We start from the raw sequence: 16,447 nt of genomic DNA on the forward strand, positions 1-16,447 counted from the left end.
GTATTGTCCCTTTAGAACAAAATAAACTTTTGTCACTTTTGGACATTCACTACCCTTTTTGTATATAAAAATTCATATTAATTTTTTTAGAAGGCAAAAAATTCTGAAAAAATTGTATATTAGATGTAGATAAACAACTGCATATAAGAAAAATAAATTTGGATTCAAAAAATGTTTGAATAATAATTTCAAAAATGGGGTAAAGGGGTTAGAAAATCAGATCTACCATCTACGGAGGTTTAGAATATATAATCTAACAAAGACATAGTGATCTACTAGTCGTAGCATGCACAATACACCGAAAACATAAACAACTACTGGAGAAGAATATAAATTCCTCATTCCCTCTATGCTCTACGTAACTGGTAGATTTGATGCGCTACAAAAACTAATTAACCTACTAAGGTAGGAAATGCATTATTCGGATTGTATTTTTGTCTACACCAGTGGTATACAGTATTCTACCAGGTCTTCTAATTTCTAAATAGATAGAATGCAAATTCTACCTAATAAAATTACAAAATCCGGAAATCTAGCCAAAAACGGTTAGGAAATATTCAGAAAATCTTTTAAATGTTTTGAATTTCCTTTTTTAATTGTCTTTCCTAAAATCTTGTTTTCTTGTTCAACATACCACGATTTCTGAAATTCAACGTGGAAGTTTTCTTCATTTTTTAGTTCTTTCAAACTTTTGTCATTCTAAAATATGAAGATTAACATATATGCTTCATGTGGTTTGTGGAAATCGTCGATGAACAATGGATGGGGATTTCTTGTTGATGAAGAAAAAGGAGGCAGGTTACTTACTTTGGACACAAGTTCAAGCTTTGAAAACCTAAAGGCTATGGTGTGTGAAGACTTTGGAATTGATGTAAACATGGTCAATATAGAGCTGAGTTATTTACCTTCCGATTTGATCAATAGCATCTACTCACCCCCTGTTATCATCACCAGTGAAAGACAAGTTCGAAATTTTCTTACATATGTAAAGAACAAAGCTTCGACGCAGTTGTGTGTGAGTACTCAAGCCTCTAACATAGCGGAAGAAGGTAGTGAGTCGCCTAACAGAGAGGAAGCGCTTATGGAGTCTGACGATTCAAGTGATATGGATTCAGAACAAGATGTTGAGGTACCTGACAGTGAAGATGACAAAAAGTGTGACAAAGAAAAGATCAATGAAGATGGTGTTCGCTTTTCTTTGGTAGATGTTGTGAAGAAGGGTCAATCTTTTACTTCCAAAACACTTTTGAAGGCAGCATTCGAAATATGTGCAATGAAAAATAATTTCGACTACGTGGTTGTCAGATCGGATAAAAAAGTATGGTACATTCGTTGCTCAGATGATGACTGCACATGGCGTGTTCGTGCAGAGGGTTTAACAGGCTCATCGTATTTTATCATCAAAAAGTATGTACCTGATCATTCATGTGCTGCCTCCAATAGGAAGGGTTCTGTTAGGACAGTTTCAGCAAAAACAGTGGGTACTCTGATCATGCATAAGTATGAAACTGCTAAAGAAGGACCGAGATCGGATGATATAATCCAGTATATGCGTATGGTATATGGAGTTGAGATATCCTATTCTTTGGCGTGGGATGCACGTGAATATGCAATCAACGCAGTTAAAGGTATTCCGGAGAAAGGTTATGAAAAAATTCCTAAATACTTGCATATGATGAAGGAAGCTAATCCAGGGTCACACACATTTTATGAAAGGGATACAAAAGGGAGATTCAAATACCTCTTCATCTCGTTTGGTCAGAGTGTTCGCGGTTTCTATGCTGCAATTAGAAAAGTTATTGTGGTGGATGGGACTTTTTTGAAGAGCAAATACAAAGGAGTATTACTAGTTGCTACAGCATTAGATGGAAACTCGAGTTTATATCCTATTGCCTTTGGAGTTGTCGACTCAGAGAATGACCTCGCGTGGAACTGGTTTATGAGACAACTTAATATGGTCATTGCTGACGACCATAGTTTAGCTTTTGTGTCTGATAGGAATTCCTCAATTGCTAAAGCTATTGCGAGAGTGTACCCGCAAGCTCATCATGGAATTTGCATTCACCACTTGCTGAATAATGTTGTAACATATTTCAGCGGGAAAGGTGTGGCTGGTTTGGTTGCTAAGGCTTCTAAAGCTTATCGAGCTGCTGATTTTCGTAAGGTCTTCACTGCTATTTTCGCTATTAGTCCTGAAATTGGACAGTATCTCATAGATGCCGATGTGAGGAAGTGGGCTCGTTGTCAGTTTCCGGGTTACAGATATGATATTAGGACTACTAACCCTGCGGAGTCGATAAATGCAGCTTTGCGTACGCCTAGAGAGTTTCCAGTGATACCTTTGTTGGACAGCATTAGGGAAATGATGACTCGATGGTTTTTTAAACGTAGAACTTTAAGTTCTAAGCATTCGAAGCCACTAACCATTGCTGTGGAGAATAGCCAAGTTCTAAACATTACAAAATAGCCAAGCTAACATGTCAAAGTTATCAGTTCACTTCATAGCAAACAAAAAGATACATTACAAGCCGATATGCAACATAGCACAATACAAGGACATTACAAAATAGTCAAACCACATAAACACTTACAACGGAAGATGTTTCGTCCTACATAATTCAAAGCTTCATGTTTTGGTTACCTTTCTTACTGGCCGAGGGCTACGACGAAGCGGAGGAGGATCAACACTCACAGATGCCTTGCCTTTGCCTTTTCCCTTTGCTCCTGAAGGACCCGGACTCTGTGATGATTTCTCTTGCTCTTTCCCAAGTGTTGCAGAAGGACAGAGAATCTCAGATGCTATGTCTCGTCCCACTGCAACTGAAGGACCCGTAATCTGCGACACTGTTGCCTTCAGTTGAGCCATCTCATTGTCGACCTTGTCAAAACGCTCTTGTATGTCCTTCTGCAGCAGCTCCTTAAAAGAATTGAAAGAAGAGTTGAACAAACCTTCAATGAAGGTCTTCATATCACCGGAGACAACACTGTTATGTTCAGCCGCTCTTTGACAAAGAAGTTGTTTCTTTCGAGACTCGACACCAGGATCAATTAGCTTACGCTTCCCCCTTTTTGTAACAACAGCTGGTTCCTCTTCAACAACAGCCGGTTCCTCCACAGGTGTTTCTGTGACATTTTCAACTTCGACATCCTCTTCTGCGTCAGATAACTCCATATTTGGAGGCAGAGTCTCAACTTCCCAAGTGAATTGCTTCCAGTCTTGTTTGGCACTGATCAGAGCAACAATGCGATTGACTCTTTCGTCATTCTTCTCATCTTCCCTAAAGAACTCAGCATTATCAGTTGCATCCAAGCTCCCAGTAGATGATATAAACGGGAACAGCTCTCCCTGAAAAAAATGAAACAATAAGCTTCAGTTGTTCGATTATTGAACTCAACTTTAATATAAGAAAGATAACTACCTTATCAAAGTTGGACTCTAGGCTGGTGATATCTTGATATGATACTTTTCCACTTCCTTTCCAATTCCTACATCTCACTTTCGTCAAGTTGTTTTTGATCTTTTTACCCACCATAGAACCGATGTCTGGGATTGCCTCCATAATCCATATCTGAAACGCATATGAGAATCCATCCAATACATAGCTGTTCTTCAGATGCACATCTTCCCTTGCTTTGAATATTGATGCAAGCAGCTCATCATAGGCGCGAAGACCCCAACGATACATCCTCATTTTCTCAAAATCCATCACCAAACGGATGAACTCGTGAGGGATAAACACTCTCAAATCCTTCGCAATGACGAATCCATGTATTATACACAGATACACTAGTCGCACCCTGTCCACATACGTCCACTCCTTACAGACTTTAAGGAGCTCATCCCTTATAACCAATAAGTTGATCTTCTTATTTTCCTTCAGCACCGTGCTCCAGAACCCCTTATCACTCTTCCAGTTATTGAAGTCTACGTCGGGTTCTTCTTTGAACTTCAATCCAGTCACAGCATAAAACTCTTGCATAGAAAACCTGAGAGGCCTCTTTGCAAATAGAAACCACAACTCGTGAAGCTTGGAAACCTTGAGCTGCTTGCATATGAAACTGTGAATAACCTTTCCTGAGTAAATAAGCTTGTTCTCTACGATTGCCAGAATCGGACCGAAGACAGGGTCTTTCAAAACTTCTTGATACTCATCCCTGAGAACCACCTTCAGCGTCCCCAGAATCGTGCGCCTACAGGTGTTGTTAATCTTATCAATCTTGGTCTCAGCTCCTTCTTCAATAAAGCGTTTTGGAAACTGGTAATCCATTCCTATAAAACATGAAATCAAAAACATCAACTCATTAGCCTTTTAAGTCCATTACGAATTCAAAACACAAAGCAAATTCAATACCAAACAAAATATAACTCAGAATCGTATAGAACAAGAACTACGATGACCTCACAATCAACTCAACCCACAAACGAAAATCAAAATGCGATTCGATTTGTATTTTTAAACAATTCATGCTCTTTATACTACATGCACGTAAACAAAAACGGAAAAAAATCAGAAAGGGGATTTCCAAACCCTAACCTTCAATTCTCTGTAATCGATGATTCAAAAAGAGTAAAGACGACAGAAGGAGGACGAAGGAGAGATGTGACGACGATATCGTCGTCTCCGACGAACTTGAACGGATAAAATAAAGAGAGAGTCGACGGCGGAATCGCCTTTTGTTCCTTATGAAACGGGAGTCGGAGACAAAGAAAGTGAAGCAATTTTTCACTGAATCCGTTTGTTTTTTACTTCTTACTATTAACCTATTTTATTAAAAAGGACAAAACAGGTTTTTCATTTTTTTTTGTTCTAAAGGGACAAAGTTTGGGTTTTTTATTGTAAGGGGACAAAGATATGCTTTTTTTGTTCCTTATCGGCAAAAATCCCTTAAAAATATGTGTATATATATATATTAACATATTGAATCACCAAGCGGGTTTATTATAACTTGGCTAAATTATGATCTTACAAATTTGACAGTGTGGTATGCTTCTCTCTGGACAGCAATTTAACACAGAAGCTGCTAACAAAACACAAATTCCAGAATTAGGAAAAAAAAAGCAATTTCTCCTGCATTCTTAAAGAAAAAAATGAATATGTAAATTTATACGTATACAATACGTACATCTTATGTTTAAACCGGCTTCCCTCAAACTTTGATCATCCACCAAAATATCATTCTACAAAATGTATTACACACTTCAAGAGCTTATTGTAAACCACCAGAGCGAACATGGTATGTGAGGGTAACATGAATGCCCACTAGACTCAGAATGAGGTATTTTTAATCCCAATCAACATGATGCGATTAATTTCTACAAGAAACAATACAATTATTTACAAAACACAATAAGTAAAACACTCAAAATTAAAAAAAAATTCACTATAAATTGAAAACTGAATATATACTGAAACAAACATATATTATAAAACATCAATTGGTGTTACATAATATATATTAATTATTATTTATGAAATTATTGAAACTAATAATATATTACTTTAAAATATAACTTTTTAAATTTTATCATATTACAGTTGATTTAGCTTGGAAGTGGGTGTATTAATTTATTATTGTGAGAAAATTAGTTATTGAAATAAAATTAAAATCTGATACTCTTAGAAATAGAAAAGTATTAGTTATTTTTACTTTTTGTTTTCTTCACCCCCCCCCCCCCCATATCAAATTGAAATAGAAATCAAATAGGAAAAATATAAATCATTACATTTTTTATTTTTGTTAATTTCAAAATTGTGTGTTCTCTAACAAAAAACAATGTTAGTTGTTTTTTTTAAATCAAACCAACAAAATTTAATACAATTTACAATTTGAACTTAGAATAAAACATATTATATTTATTATTTCAATATAAAGTACATTTTCAAAAAATTTATAAATTAAAATATATTTTAATATAAAATAGTTTTAGTGTAAATTTTTCCGTCCGTAGTGTGGCACACAACATATCCAACACTTTCACATATCAAAATATACGAATCTTGCGCGCAGCGCCGGAAATCCCCTAGTATCTTTATAAAAGTGCCAAATACACAAAAACCAAATTAAAATTGCGCGGAAGCAAAATCAAAGGAGGCGCCAAATAAAATTAATTTGAAGGAGCGGGGAAGAGTCTCGCGCGAAATAAACCTTAACCGCCTAGCCATGATTCTCCTCCCGCAGCTCCTGTTGCGGTTAAACGAAGGAGGTACATAGATCTCAACGATGAAGAAGAAGAAGAGATCTGTTTGGCTAGCATCAGAAGAAAGCTCTCTGATGATTTCGATAGAGTCGCTGGAGAGAGTGACTCCAAAGCCATTAAGAAACCGGTTGAATCAAAGTCCATCGTGAAGGATAAGAAGAAGAAGACTGAGTCAAGCTCAACGAGGTCGTCTCCAAGATTAGCTAAGCGTAGATCTAGTTAGTTAGTGTTTAGATTTAAGAGTATAGTTCTTATGTTCATATAAATATGAATCTCTTTGTTTTTGAATCTATCATATGAATCACTCTATGAACTCGAACTAAGTAATTATTTATTATGAGTTGGATCAAAATTAGAATCAGATCTCACTGTATACAAAAAACAACTCAGTGTACATATGATTCTCTCAATGTTTGTGGGAACAGAGTTTTCTCAACTTATGTTCCTCACGACGTCCTGTGACTTTACCCAACCTGCAAGATTGTTCGACCATTAACCTATACATGGGGTCTTGTTCGTGTGGAACAATCCCAAACTCGTCGTTGAAACCTTCCATGCCTTCCATGAACAGCTGCCACACCAGCGTCCCTGCCCCTGCCTTCCTTCTCTTTGCTGATTTGTACACCACATCGAAGATTGTTCTGTAGAAACGTTCTCTCTGCGATGGCTCGTAGTCTTTGTTCAGGTTCGAGAGCCCAAACTCCGTGAACAAGACTGGCTTCTTGAGCTCTTTCATCCCGTCTTCGATGTGAGATTGCATCCATTGCACCACGAACTTTAGCTTATCTTCAAAGGTTTGATTATGAAACCTGGGGAAGTATGTCTAAAGTTTCAGCCTTTCAGGAGCTCTTGGGAAGCAAATGTTACAACGGACTTACCAGTGATCAGGGTAGATGTGAACAGACGCGAAGTCTATGTTTGAGGAGTTTGAGTTTCGAACAAAGTCTGTTCCAAGCTCAGAGGGCCACATTTCTGGATTAACTGTCAGCCGTTTCGGGCTATTGGGACCGTAGAAGCCTTCAAGACCAACAGTGAGGAGATGCTTGTCATCAATTGATTTTATGAAGCTTGTCATTTCGTCTATCCAGTCCTGTGATCCCACAAGAACAACACCATATTGATACTTTTGTTGAACAGTAAACAATCTGAAAGTGATAACTAATAAGTGAGAAAATGCAGGACTGACTTGGAGAGTGTCGCCAGAGACATCAGAGGTGCATCTAGGCTCGTTTATCAACTCCCAAGCGAAAATCGTCGGGTCGTTTCTGTACTCTATTCCAGTTACTGAGTTCTTGCGAGTCAGCAGAGCCTGCAAAATCAAGAAAATAGAATCTGTGACTCAGTGAGAAGTGATGATTAACACACACACACACACACAAACAGTTAGTACCGTGAGATAGTTCTTGAAGTATTTGCGGATAGAAGGGTCAAAGAAGAAGGAATCATTAGAGGAGCTGAGACCAACTCCTTCTTGCCATGCCCATTGCACATACTGTGACTTCCCTCCGTACGCTTGCAAGTTGTTCACTAAGCAAAGAAGCAACCTAACATCATGCTTCTTCGCCTCTGCAATCACATGATCCAAGGCCTGAACAAACATTATACAACTTCCAAGTTAAACAAGAATCATCCATCATAGACAAACCATCTCAGAATTGGATTAATTCTAAAGCTATCATTTGTGACACAATCTTGAAATGTACCTTGAAGACTCGCTCATCGAATCTGCCAGGAGAGATCTGAAGAGCGTTGTATCCACCGTCATTAAAAGCCCAAGTTCTACAAACAGTGAGACCCATCTTGGCTCCAGTTTCGAGCATTTCACTCACAAGGTATCTGCTGTGTTCATTAACCGCATGGTCCATGAACCAATACGAGTTCCACCCATTCACATACAGAGCCTTACCGTCCACCACGAACTGAGTTCCGTTCCGTTTCACAAACCCTATCTCCGTTCTCCACTTGTGATTCAGCCACAAGTCCCTGAACGAGAGGTAGATGAAGGCTGCACATATCAAGAACCCAAGAACTGGTATCGCTGACCCGTTCCTTGCCGGAACCATGCTTGACAAACTTCAACTCAGGATTGACGAAGTCAGCTCTTGTCGGTAGAATAGAACCCAGAATTAGGAAAAGTTTTGTCCTTTCGCTTGGGTGAATGAATGGTCACTCAAATGAATCCAAACTTATGAAACCCAAATGGAAAATTATCTCTTTATACCAAAATAACAAGATTTGAAAAGCGCTCCCATTAGAAAAATGTGAGCTTGATTGAAAAATTGTATACCCACTAAGACAGATCTATATTTTCTGTATTTAGATTTGTTTCACTGTACACAAAATTGTATTATATGTAATCCCAAAGCCGAAGCCAGGAGATAATTGAATTTTAATTTGAAGTTATAGATAAAAACATAAACATTTAAATAAGTTTAATGATAGGATGATGCTGTATACTCTATCCATTTCAAAATAATACATATTTTATAATTTTCATACTTATTAATAAAATATAATAAAATTTAGTTATTAATGTATAACTTTTGTAATTTTACATTTCATATATCTTTAAACCAATAATGTTTTAAAAAATACAATTAATATTTTTGAAATTTACATTTTATTATTATTAATTAAAAAATACATTGAAAATATAAAAATATATTTTTTGAAACAATTTTTTTTTCTATAACATGTATATTTTTGAAACGGAGAAAATATTAGATTAAAAGTCTATTTAAATAACTTTTGTTTATGTGTCATAGGTAATTTTTTTTAAAAAGTACTAAAATTTGATTGGTTAATAATTTTTAAATTTTATTTATTATAATCAAGTCTAGAAGAAACAATCCTAAAACCAGTTAATATTAATTGTCAAACAATCCATATAATATCACATGTAATCATTAATTATAGCAATTATGAAAATTTTATTTAGTGTTTCATCATTTATTTTTCTTCGTTAAACATATTAAAAATAATTTCTAAACATCCATATAAATTTTTATTATAATTCAGCGTTAAAATAACTTTATTTTCCCATATAAATCATGATATATGTATATAATTCGAAACATATATGAAAAAGATAAACATTTGTATCTTTAAGAACAATAAAGAAAGACGTCAAAAAAAAAAAAAAAGAACAATAAAGAAAGAAGAGCCACATGCGTTGGAGTGTCACTGAAATAAGACATTTGAGAAATGTTCTTTGTTCAATCATGTTATAAATAATTATGAATTGTGAACCCCCACATGAATATAACCTTTCACTTTCACGTTTGAGATTAGATCCTTTCCAAGATAATTCCCTTACTTCAAAAATCAAATTAGTTAGTTCTGCATAATGCATAAAATAAGTACATTTTACATCTAAGTTATTAGTTGAAAATGTTAAGAAACAGCTTGGTGTTGTCCACGTTGTTATGATTGAATTAAAATAACACAGATAGGCGTGACAGTTACATTTGTGGTAATATCGTTTTTATCATCATTGTAGTTTAGCAACAAATATATATTAATTGTCTGAACATGTTCATCACAATCGTCTCCGCCTTTGTATTTTTCTTATGTTTTCTTGACTATTTAAAATTTTCAAAGTTTAAAGTTTAAAAACAGAAATCAGCTAGAATCTTAGGTAATACTCCTTTTCTGCCGACACCTTAGTACTATCTAGCACTCCAAGACAGAACTACTATACTTAAATGTTGTCGGTGACCCTTTTTCTTATTTTGCCGGTAATGCTTTTCTTGACACCTGAAAAATTTGTGAGGATGTAAAAGGTAAGTAATCGAAGTGTAAAGTTTATTATTAGCCATCTAAGATCTTGCAATTAAAATTAATTTAAAGAAAAAAGGATCCAAAAGCAGTCATTGTAAGTGTAACAAGAAAAACACTCAGACAGACCAATTATCCTTTTGAAACCATGATGTACACCACCAACCAATGAGACCAAATAAAAGTTAAAAGACAATATGAAATGCAATTAAAGTTATACTATAAATGGTGTGTGAGAACTCTAAATCTACATTGGATCATGAGTATGGAAACATGTTTGTCAAACATGCATAATAATATCTTTGAATTATCTTATAGACAATGCATTGACTGAGATTGAGCACCTTCTTTCTCACCTCTATTATTAATGATGCATGATGAAGAATGTGTGAAAGGGGCGAGATTCATCTTACTCAACACCTTTATAGGTTTTACCCAACAACATCAGTTTGACCATACCTACTCACATTCACTTCCTCTTTCAAACACAGTTTATCTTCTTATTTTGTCATCAAAATCAATCTATTTCATAATGTATAGGCTACAATCATATTATAAAACTAATTAAGAATATTAGACATCTTAGAGCAGGCTCAACGGTCTAATACCCAAAATAAGGTTCTCACAAAAGAAAAAGTTTTAGTTTAACAAATATTAATGAGACAATTGATTTTAGGCATGGACATATTCTCCGGGTCCGAAGATCTGAACCAGTATTTACCCGAAAAATCAGGTTTCATATCGGAGTTGGATACAGAAAAATACCCGGTTGGATAAAGTTTAAAATTTGGTCGGGTACCGGGTCGGATACGGGTAATATCCGAGATCCGTATGGGTCATCCAAAAAATCCGAATTAAACCTTAATTAAGATAACCCTAGTAATCTATTATGTTTGTTTTCATTTTGGAGATTAAACTTTTCTTTGGTTATATTAAAATGGTTATGTTATGTTATTGTATTGTAATTTTAGTTATCTTGTTTATGTTTTTTTTCGGATATTTAGAATATCTTCGATTCTTTTGGATTATATTCGGTTCTATCGGATTAAATGGTTTGGTATATACTGAGAGCCGGACCAAATCCATTAATTTTTTTGGTTATTTCGGATGTAACCGGATCCGACATGTACCGAACTGTATCCGAACAGGAATTTTAAATTATCCGATCGGTACCAATTTCTCTAGTTCTGAAATATCTGAAATCCAAAAAATTTGACCCGGATCCGAACCGGTTATCCGAATGCCCATGCCTAATTAATTTTAGAATTATGTTAAATGATTAAAATAGCTAAATGTTGACACGTGGCAAAAAAGTTATAGTAAAATTCTGAAAGTTCATTAAATGAGAACCTTTGCTTACCTTTTATTATAATTACTAATTTTTTCTTTATTTTTAATTATTAGAGACTTGTCAAAAGCCTTTTTTGGAGTGCTCTTAATATATTAATATCAGATTTTATAATTACCTATACTATTATTTGCGAAATGATTTTTTGAAACGAAATTCTCATGTTAAAAATTAGAGTGGTTAAACTCAATGATATTCAAAAACATAAAAAAAAATTATAAAAAAATTAGAATTTAAAAAAATATAATTCAAAAACATAATTTTTTTTTAATTTTTATTTATTTAAATAATAATTTATTATATATATAGATAACAAGGGTATAAGAGTCTTTTGTCATTTAATAAAGAATTTATTTTTGAAAATGTCCGTTTAGTGGTGGTAAAGATGAAAAATGGTACCACGAAAGTGGTAAACATAAAATTTCTCTTTTTTAATGAAAAGTTTATATGTAACTTCTGATATAATTAAAAACGAATTTATATTAATAATTTTAGATTTATATGTTATCCTAGATAATGATTATAAATTAATATAATAAAATTGTCAAAAGTAAAAACATATTTTTCAAAAAATAAGATAACTCTGTTGTTATCTGGAAATAATATTGTAAAAACATGATAATTCTTATATATAGAAGATAACTTTGTTGTTATCTGGAAATAATATTGTACAACATGATAATTCTTATATATATATATATATATTGTGTTTATATATATATATATATATATATATTTGATTTTGCTTCTGAAATGTTATGACTGCGCACAAAATACCTAGTCTAGTGCTATTAGAGAACCATATATACCAAAGCCTAGCATTTGGGCTCTCATCTAAATTTAAAATATACTCCCTCCATATAAGTCGTTTTAGATGAATTTTTATGTTCCAAATTATATAACGTTTTCAGTTTTCTATGTAAAATTTATTAACACTTAATGTTAAATGACCAATGATAATGGGGTTGATTGGCAAGTGCTTTAGAAGTGCTGTAAGATCTCTCTACAACATAAATTATTTCTACACCCCAAAATTTTGCCAATTATGCTTTGTAAAGTTTTTTTAAAGCTACATATTTTTCTTTCATTTTTATTTATTTTTAACTGTGGGAAGCCATAAATCTTGAGTATTTATTTTTTGCTTTGGAAAATTTATATGCAAGCCATTGAATCTTTTTAAACCAACAGCTAAAATTCTACAGCAAAATTATCTACAACATCAACAAAAAAAAATACAGTTTTATTTTTAAAGCAAAAATATAAAGTTACAGCTCCTTTCAATCATCCCCAATATACCTTCTTTTTAATTATTGGTTGATTTGTGGTTAGGTAAATAATTAATGATGTTTTTGTTTACAAAATATAAAAAACCATTGATTTTTTTAGTGTATGTATACAATTCTAAAACGACTTAAACGGAGGGAGTATCAATTATTAAACCACGACATTATCTGGATTTGAAAAAATCTAAGAGATTATCATTTGTAAACAAGATTAGCCCAACCAAATATCTATGTTTTCATTTACCAACCATGTTTTCCATCTATTCTATTAAAACATCAGTGTGACCAATTGATAAAAGTAGAATCCAATTATAATTTCAACCCGTATGTAACCATCACATATACACACCACGTATAAAAAGCATGACAGTTACCTAACTTTTTTACAGGAAACAGACGAGGTTATCAATTTCCCTGTAACCGGCGGGACCCATTACCTTCTACTATTTTTTCTTTATTGATGTAACTAAACTATTTAATCCACAAATTATTTTTTCAGGACCAGAAATACAAATATATTATTTTTTGAAATATTGTTTTTATCCTTTAGCTAAAATACGGGCCACGGTCCATACCTATTTGACATTGTTACTATTTGTTAAAAATAGAGAACATGTCTACGTATGTATAACAACATTTCAAATCTATAAATTTGCTGGTAGCGTTCAAATCCGCCTAAAGCACACTACACTACTAAAATTACTAACTTTATAATATTTTCATATAGGTGACCACTAGATTTATCTAGGATTTTCCGAGTCAACCATTACTGAATCACGGATCAATGAATTTTTTTTTGTTTAAACCAGATTTTATGGAGTTTTTAAAAATAAATTTTATAATTTAATCCAAAATATGAGCTAAATTATATGCAAATCATTCAATTTACCATTTTTATCGTGGATTATAATCAAATATGAAAATATCGTGAAATGATATTAAAATGATATTAAAATTATATTAAAAATTAAATTTAGCAAAATTTAGGTTATACAATAAATAAATATTTTTGAGTATATAGATCGTATTTAATTGGATCCGGGACCTAGTCTTATGGGTAGATGCCACATAGGTTTTCGAGTACGGATATTATTAATTACGTTAATAATTCAAATTGCTAAAAATAAAAAAATATCCTGATTTTATTAAAACCCAATTACATATTTCATCATCAAAAGTACTTCTATTAAAATGTTAAACATATTATAATCGACACAATTATAATGCTTTTTTGTAACATTTAAATGTAAATAATAATCAAAAACACAAATGTATATCAAATAAGTTTGATTTGTTTAAGAAATAGATCTACACTTTAAAAGTGCATATCAAAATCTACAATATACAAATATGATTATAAAGAATCGGGCATACGAGCATATATGACTTCAAAGATCTGAGCGTATGTCGGATCAATTTTTAAATTGATATTATTTTATAAAATAGATATTGGTTAAGATTTATACATAAATATGATCTAAAAACACAAATATGATTACAAATAAAAACAAAAATATGAAAATTAAATTTCTAAAAAATATATATACCCGCCGCTATTCACGGTAAATATTAAGCCCACTGGGCTCTAAACTCCAATTGTGGTTCAAAAGCATTTTTACGTGACAGAGACAGAGAGACCGACAAAGAGACAGACCGAAAGAAGAAGAAGAAATAATAGTAAAAGAAAAGTCATTCATTACTTCACGTGTTGGTAACTTGGTATCATGACGTGGAAGCATTCGATCTGACGTCAGAACTATCCAACAAAGAAGATCGATCTTCAGATTTAAGAACACAAAAATCTTGTTAAACCAAAGAAAATTACTGAGGAAAGATTCTGATGATAACTAGCTGAAAATGTTATTTTTAGTGACAAAGTGGCTAAACTGAATCAAGAAGAGATAGAGTAAGAATTAAAGAAGACGAAGTAAGCAAGAAGAGCGCAAAGAAGAGCCACAACGTTTCCTTCTTTGAGCAGAACCCTAAACACAAACCCAGCGATCTCTTTCGTCACTTTCCTCCCTTCCACCACGACTCTCCTCCTCGATTTTCCAGCGAACGCCATCGATACCACCACTGATATCCATATCACCACGATCGCCGGCACAGCTATGAACAGCGCCGCCGACATCGATAGAACTCCGAACACAACCCCAAGAAGCACCGAAGCGTAAACCGCCGGCCATCCAGACGACGTCTGATGGTTCTCTCCGTACCAATCTACAATCGAGTTCAGCGAGTTCCAAGAAGAAGACAGGAGGATCGCGTAGACAACAAGAAAGAGACAGACCCATGTTCTTCTCTTGCTTATTACTTTCAAAAACAGCTTGTACGAGGTCGTCCTCTCCTGTTCTTCATTGTCCGCCATTAAAACACCAGATCTGACTATGATCCTGTTCTGTCTGCTGGTAACACTTGTGGTAGTAATATATATGCTCTCTCTGTCTAATGTTCTTTCTTCTTCTGATTCCTTTTTTTGGGTGTGAGTTTTGCGGTGAAGAATTGTGAGAAAAGGAAAGTGGCCGTACGTTCGTTCTTTAGTTTCTACTTGAGGCCAGTCGAATCTGATGTCGCGTGAAATACACGCTCTTACTGGTGACCTCAGAGACTGGGCAGTGTTTTTCACGTGTCTTTTCTTAGCGGTCAAGTTAAAGTCTTTGCCTTTTCCTGCAAACTGACAGTTGGAGGGCTCAGTTTCCATTTTTATTTCCTCTCTATTTGCTTTTGCCTCGTATCTCCCCACAACGCACCGTTTCTTACTGATCTATATATTTTTTAAAAATTTGTAATTAGTTGTTACTATTCGCCTATTAGGGCATTGACGTGACCTCAGAGTTAATACTATGATGCTTTACAAGTTAACGAATAACTGTGCGATGTGTTACTTTCAAAGAAACATAAGAAAAAAAAACCCCACAGATATGAAATATTTATAGACTTTTCAAGACTAACATCTCTGTTAAAAGACAAGGTGGAAGTTGGAGAGAGAAAGTTGAAAGAGAGAGAAAGTAGATCTGCGGTGGTTTCGGCGTTCGGTCGGCGCGTGAGCGTCCGTGCCGACGCCGGAGTCCGTCGGCCTTCAGTTTAATAGTTTTGGAATTGTCTTCTCCTCATCTCCTTCAGTGGCCGCCTTGTCTGACCTCTGGCCAAACACCCACCGTGGTGGTTCTGATCTTGGAGTGAAGACGCGGTTACTTGGAGGGTTGGCGCGGTGAAGATGATAGTTGGTTGGGTCCTGTTTCCGGGAGGTGGAGGCTTCCACAGCTTCGCCGCCGCCGGTTCTTGTCGCCGCGAGGTGGAAGCTTCTTCAGTTTCGCCGTAGTCGGTTCTAGTCGCCGGGAGGTGAAGGCTACCACAGCCTTGCGTCGTCGGCTGTAGGTATATCAGTGGGTTTGTTTAGGGTTTTTAGGATCCGTTCTTTAGATCTGGTTGGTTGTCTTGCGGGTTTAGTGTTTGAGAGGTTGGGCCTTGTCGGAGGAGCTCTCGAAGAGTGTTGAGGCTCTCCGATGAGTTGATGAAGCGAAGAAAAGAGATGGTTTCGACGGAGGCTCTCCTGGTTATGAGCTCCGGCGAAAGGAAGTGGCGGTGATGTGGTACCGATGGAGACCTGCGGCGAAGACGGTCAAGTCGAGATGGTGGCGACGCGTGTCGTCCTGAGAGTTTAGATGCTCACACGTGTTCAGTTGCCACCCTCCTTGTTGCGTAGTTCGGCCGACGTCGTTCGGGAGTTAAATGGTTGGGCCGACGGCCCGTTAATGGATTCGGTTTTAATGTTTTGGGCCTGTTGCCTTTTAGTTGTATCTGGGCTTCGGAATATGTTATCTGGGCTTGGCCCGTTTT

The 16,447-nt window shown here is 34.9% G+C and overlaps 4 protein-coding genes across 5 annotated transcripts; 1 reads left to right on the forward strand and 3 right to left on the reverse strand.

Annotated features, from left to right (window-relative positions):
* Positions 1-76: 76 nt before the first annotated feature.
* On the reverse strand, positions 77-4,890 carry LOC106392615. The gene is made up of 2 exons (XM_048735003.1): positions 3,420-4,890; positions 77-3,346 (listed from the first exon to the last, which is right to left on the reverse strand). Exons 1-2 carry the CDS (start codon positions 4,293-4,295, stop codon positions 2,627-2,629), a joined length of 1,596 nt encoding a protein of 531 aa, XP_048590960.1. The 5' UTR covers positions 4,296-4,890; the 3' UTR covers positions 77-2,626.
* Positions 752-2,467, forward strand: LOC125589791. The gene has a single exon (XM_048762344.1). The coding sequence runs from the start codon at positions 752-754 to the stop codon at positions 2,465-2,467; it is 1,716 nt and encodes a 571-aa protein (XP_048618301.1).
* Positions 4,891-6,508: 1,618 nt separating the features above from the next.
* On the reverse strand, positions 6,509-8,530 carry LOC106452913 (mannan endo-1,4-beta-mannosidase 5-like). Of its 2 annotated transcripts, XM_013895116.3 has the most exons (5): positions 7,903-8,524; positions 7,590-7,787; positions 7,386-7,508; positions 7,078-7,289; positions 6,509-7,008 (listed from the first exon to the last, which is right to left on the reverse strand). In XM_013895116.3, the coding sequence occupies exons 1-5, from the start codon at positions 8,260-8,262 to the stop codon at positions 6,606-6,608; spliced, it is 1,296 nt and encodes a 431-aa protein (XP_013750570.2). In that variant the 5' UTR covers positions 8,263-8,524; the 3' UTR covers positions 6,509-6,605. The 2 variants fall into 2 exon arrangements, with proteins under 2 accessions (XP_013750570.2, XP_013750562.2); XM_013895108.3 differs by having other exon boundaries at positions 7,078-7,508; positions 7,903-8,530.
* Positions 8,531-14,281: 5,751 nt separating this feature from the next.
* Positions 14,282-15,213, reverse strand: LOC106409221. The gene has a single exon (XM_013849883.3). It carries the CDS (start codon positions 14,973-14,975, stop codon positions 14,499-14,501), a length of 477 nt encoding a protein of 158 aa, XP_013705337.2. The 5' UTR covers positions 14,976-15,213; the 3' UTR covers positions 14,282-14,498.
* Between the last annotated feature and the right edge of the window lie 1,234 nt (positions 15,214-16,447).

This window comes from Brassica napus, chromosome A1 (assembly GCF_020379485.1).
Source record: "Brassica napus cultivar Da-Ae chromosome A1, Da-Ae, whole genome shotgun sequence".
NCBI lineage: Eukaryota > Viridiplantae > Streptophyta > Magnoliopsida > Brassicales > Brassicaceae > Brassica > Brassica napus.

Excerpts from the sequence above, each read along its gene's own strand:
- LOC106392615 (XM_048735003.1), bottom strand. The coding sequence starts at position 4,295 with ATGTTTTTGATTTCATGTTTTATAGGAATGGATTACCAGTTTCCAAAA. Across the intron at positions 3,347-3,419 it reads TAGAGTCCAACTTTGATAAG|GGAGAGCTGTTCCCGTTTAT; the intron begins GTAGTTATCTTT and ends CATTTTTTTCAG.
- LOC125589791 (XM_048762344.1), top strand. The coding sequence starts at position 752 with ATGAACAATGGATGGGGATTTCTTGTTGATGAAGAAAAAGGAGGCAGG.
- LOC106452913 (XM_013895108.3), bottom strand. The coding sequence starts at position 8,262 with ATGGTTCCGGCAAGGAACGGGTCAGCGATACCAGTTCTTGGGTTCTTG. Across the intron at positions 7,788-7,902 it reads TCGATGAGCGAGTCTTCAAG|GCCTTGGATCATGTGATTGC; the intron begins GTACATTTCAAG and ends ATGTTTGTTCAG. Across the intron at positions 7,009-7,077 it reads CACATCTACCCTGATCACTG|GTTTCATAATCAAACCTTTG; the intron begins GTAAGTCCGTTG and ends ATACTTCCCCAG.
- LOC106409221 (XM_013849883.3), bottom strand. The coding sequence starts at position 14,975 with ATGGCGGACAATGAAGAACAGGAGAGGACGACCTCGTACAAGCTGTTT.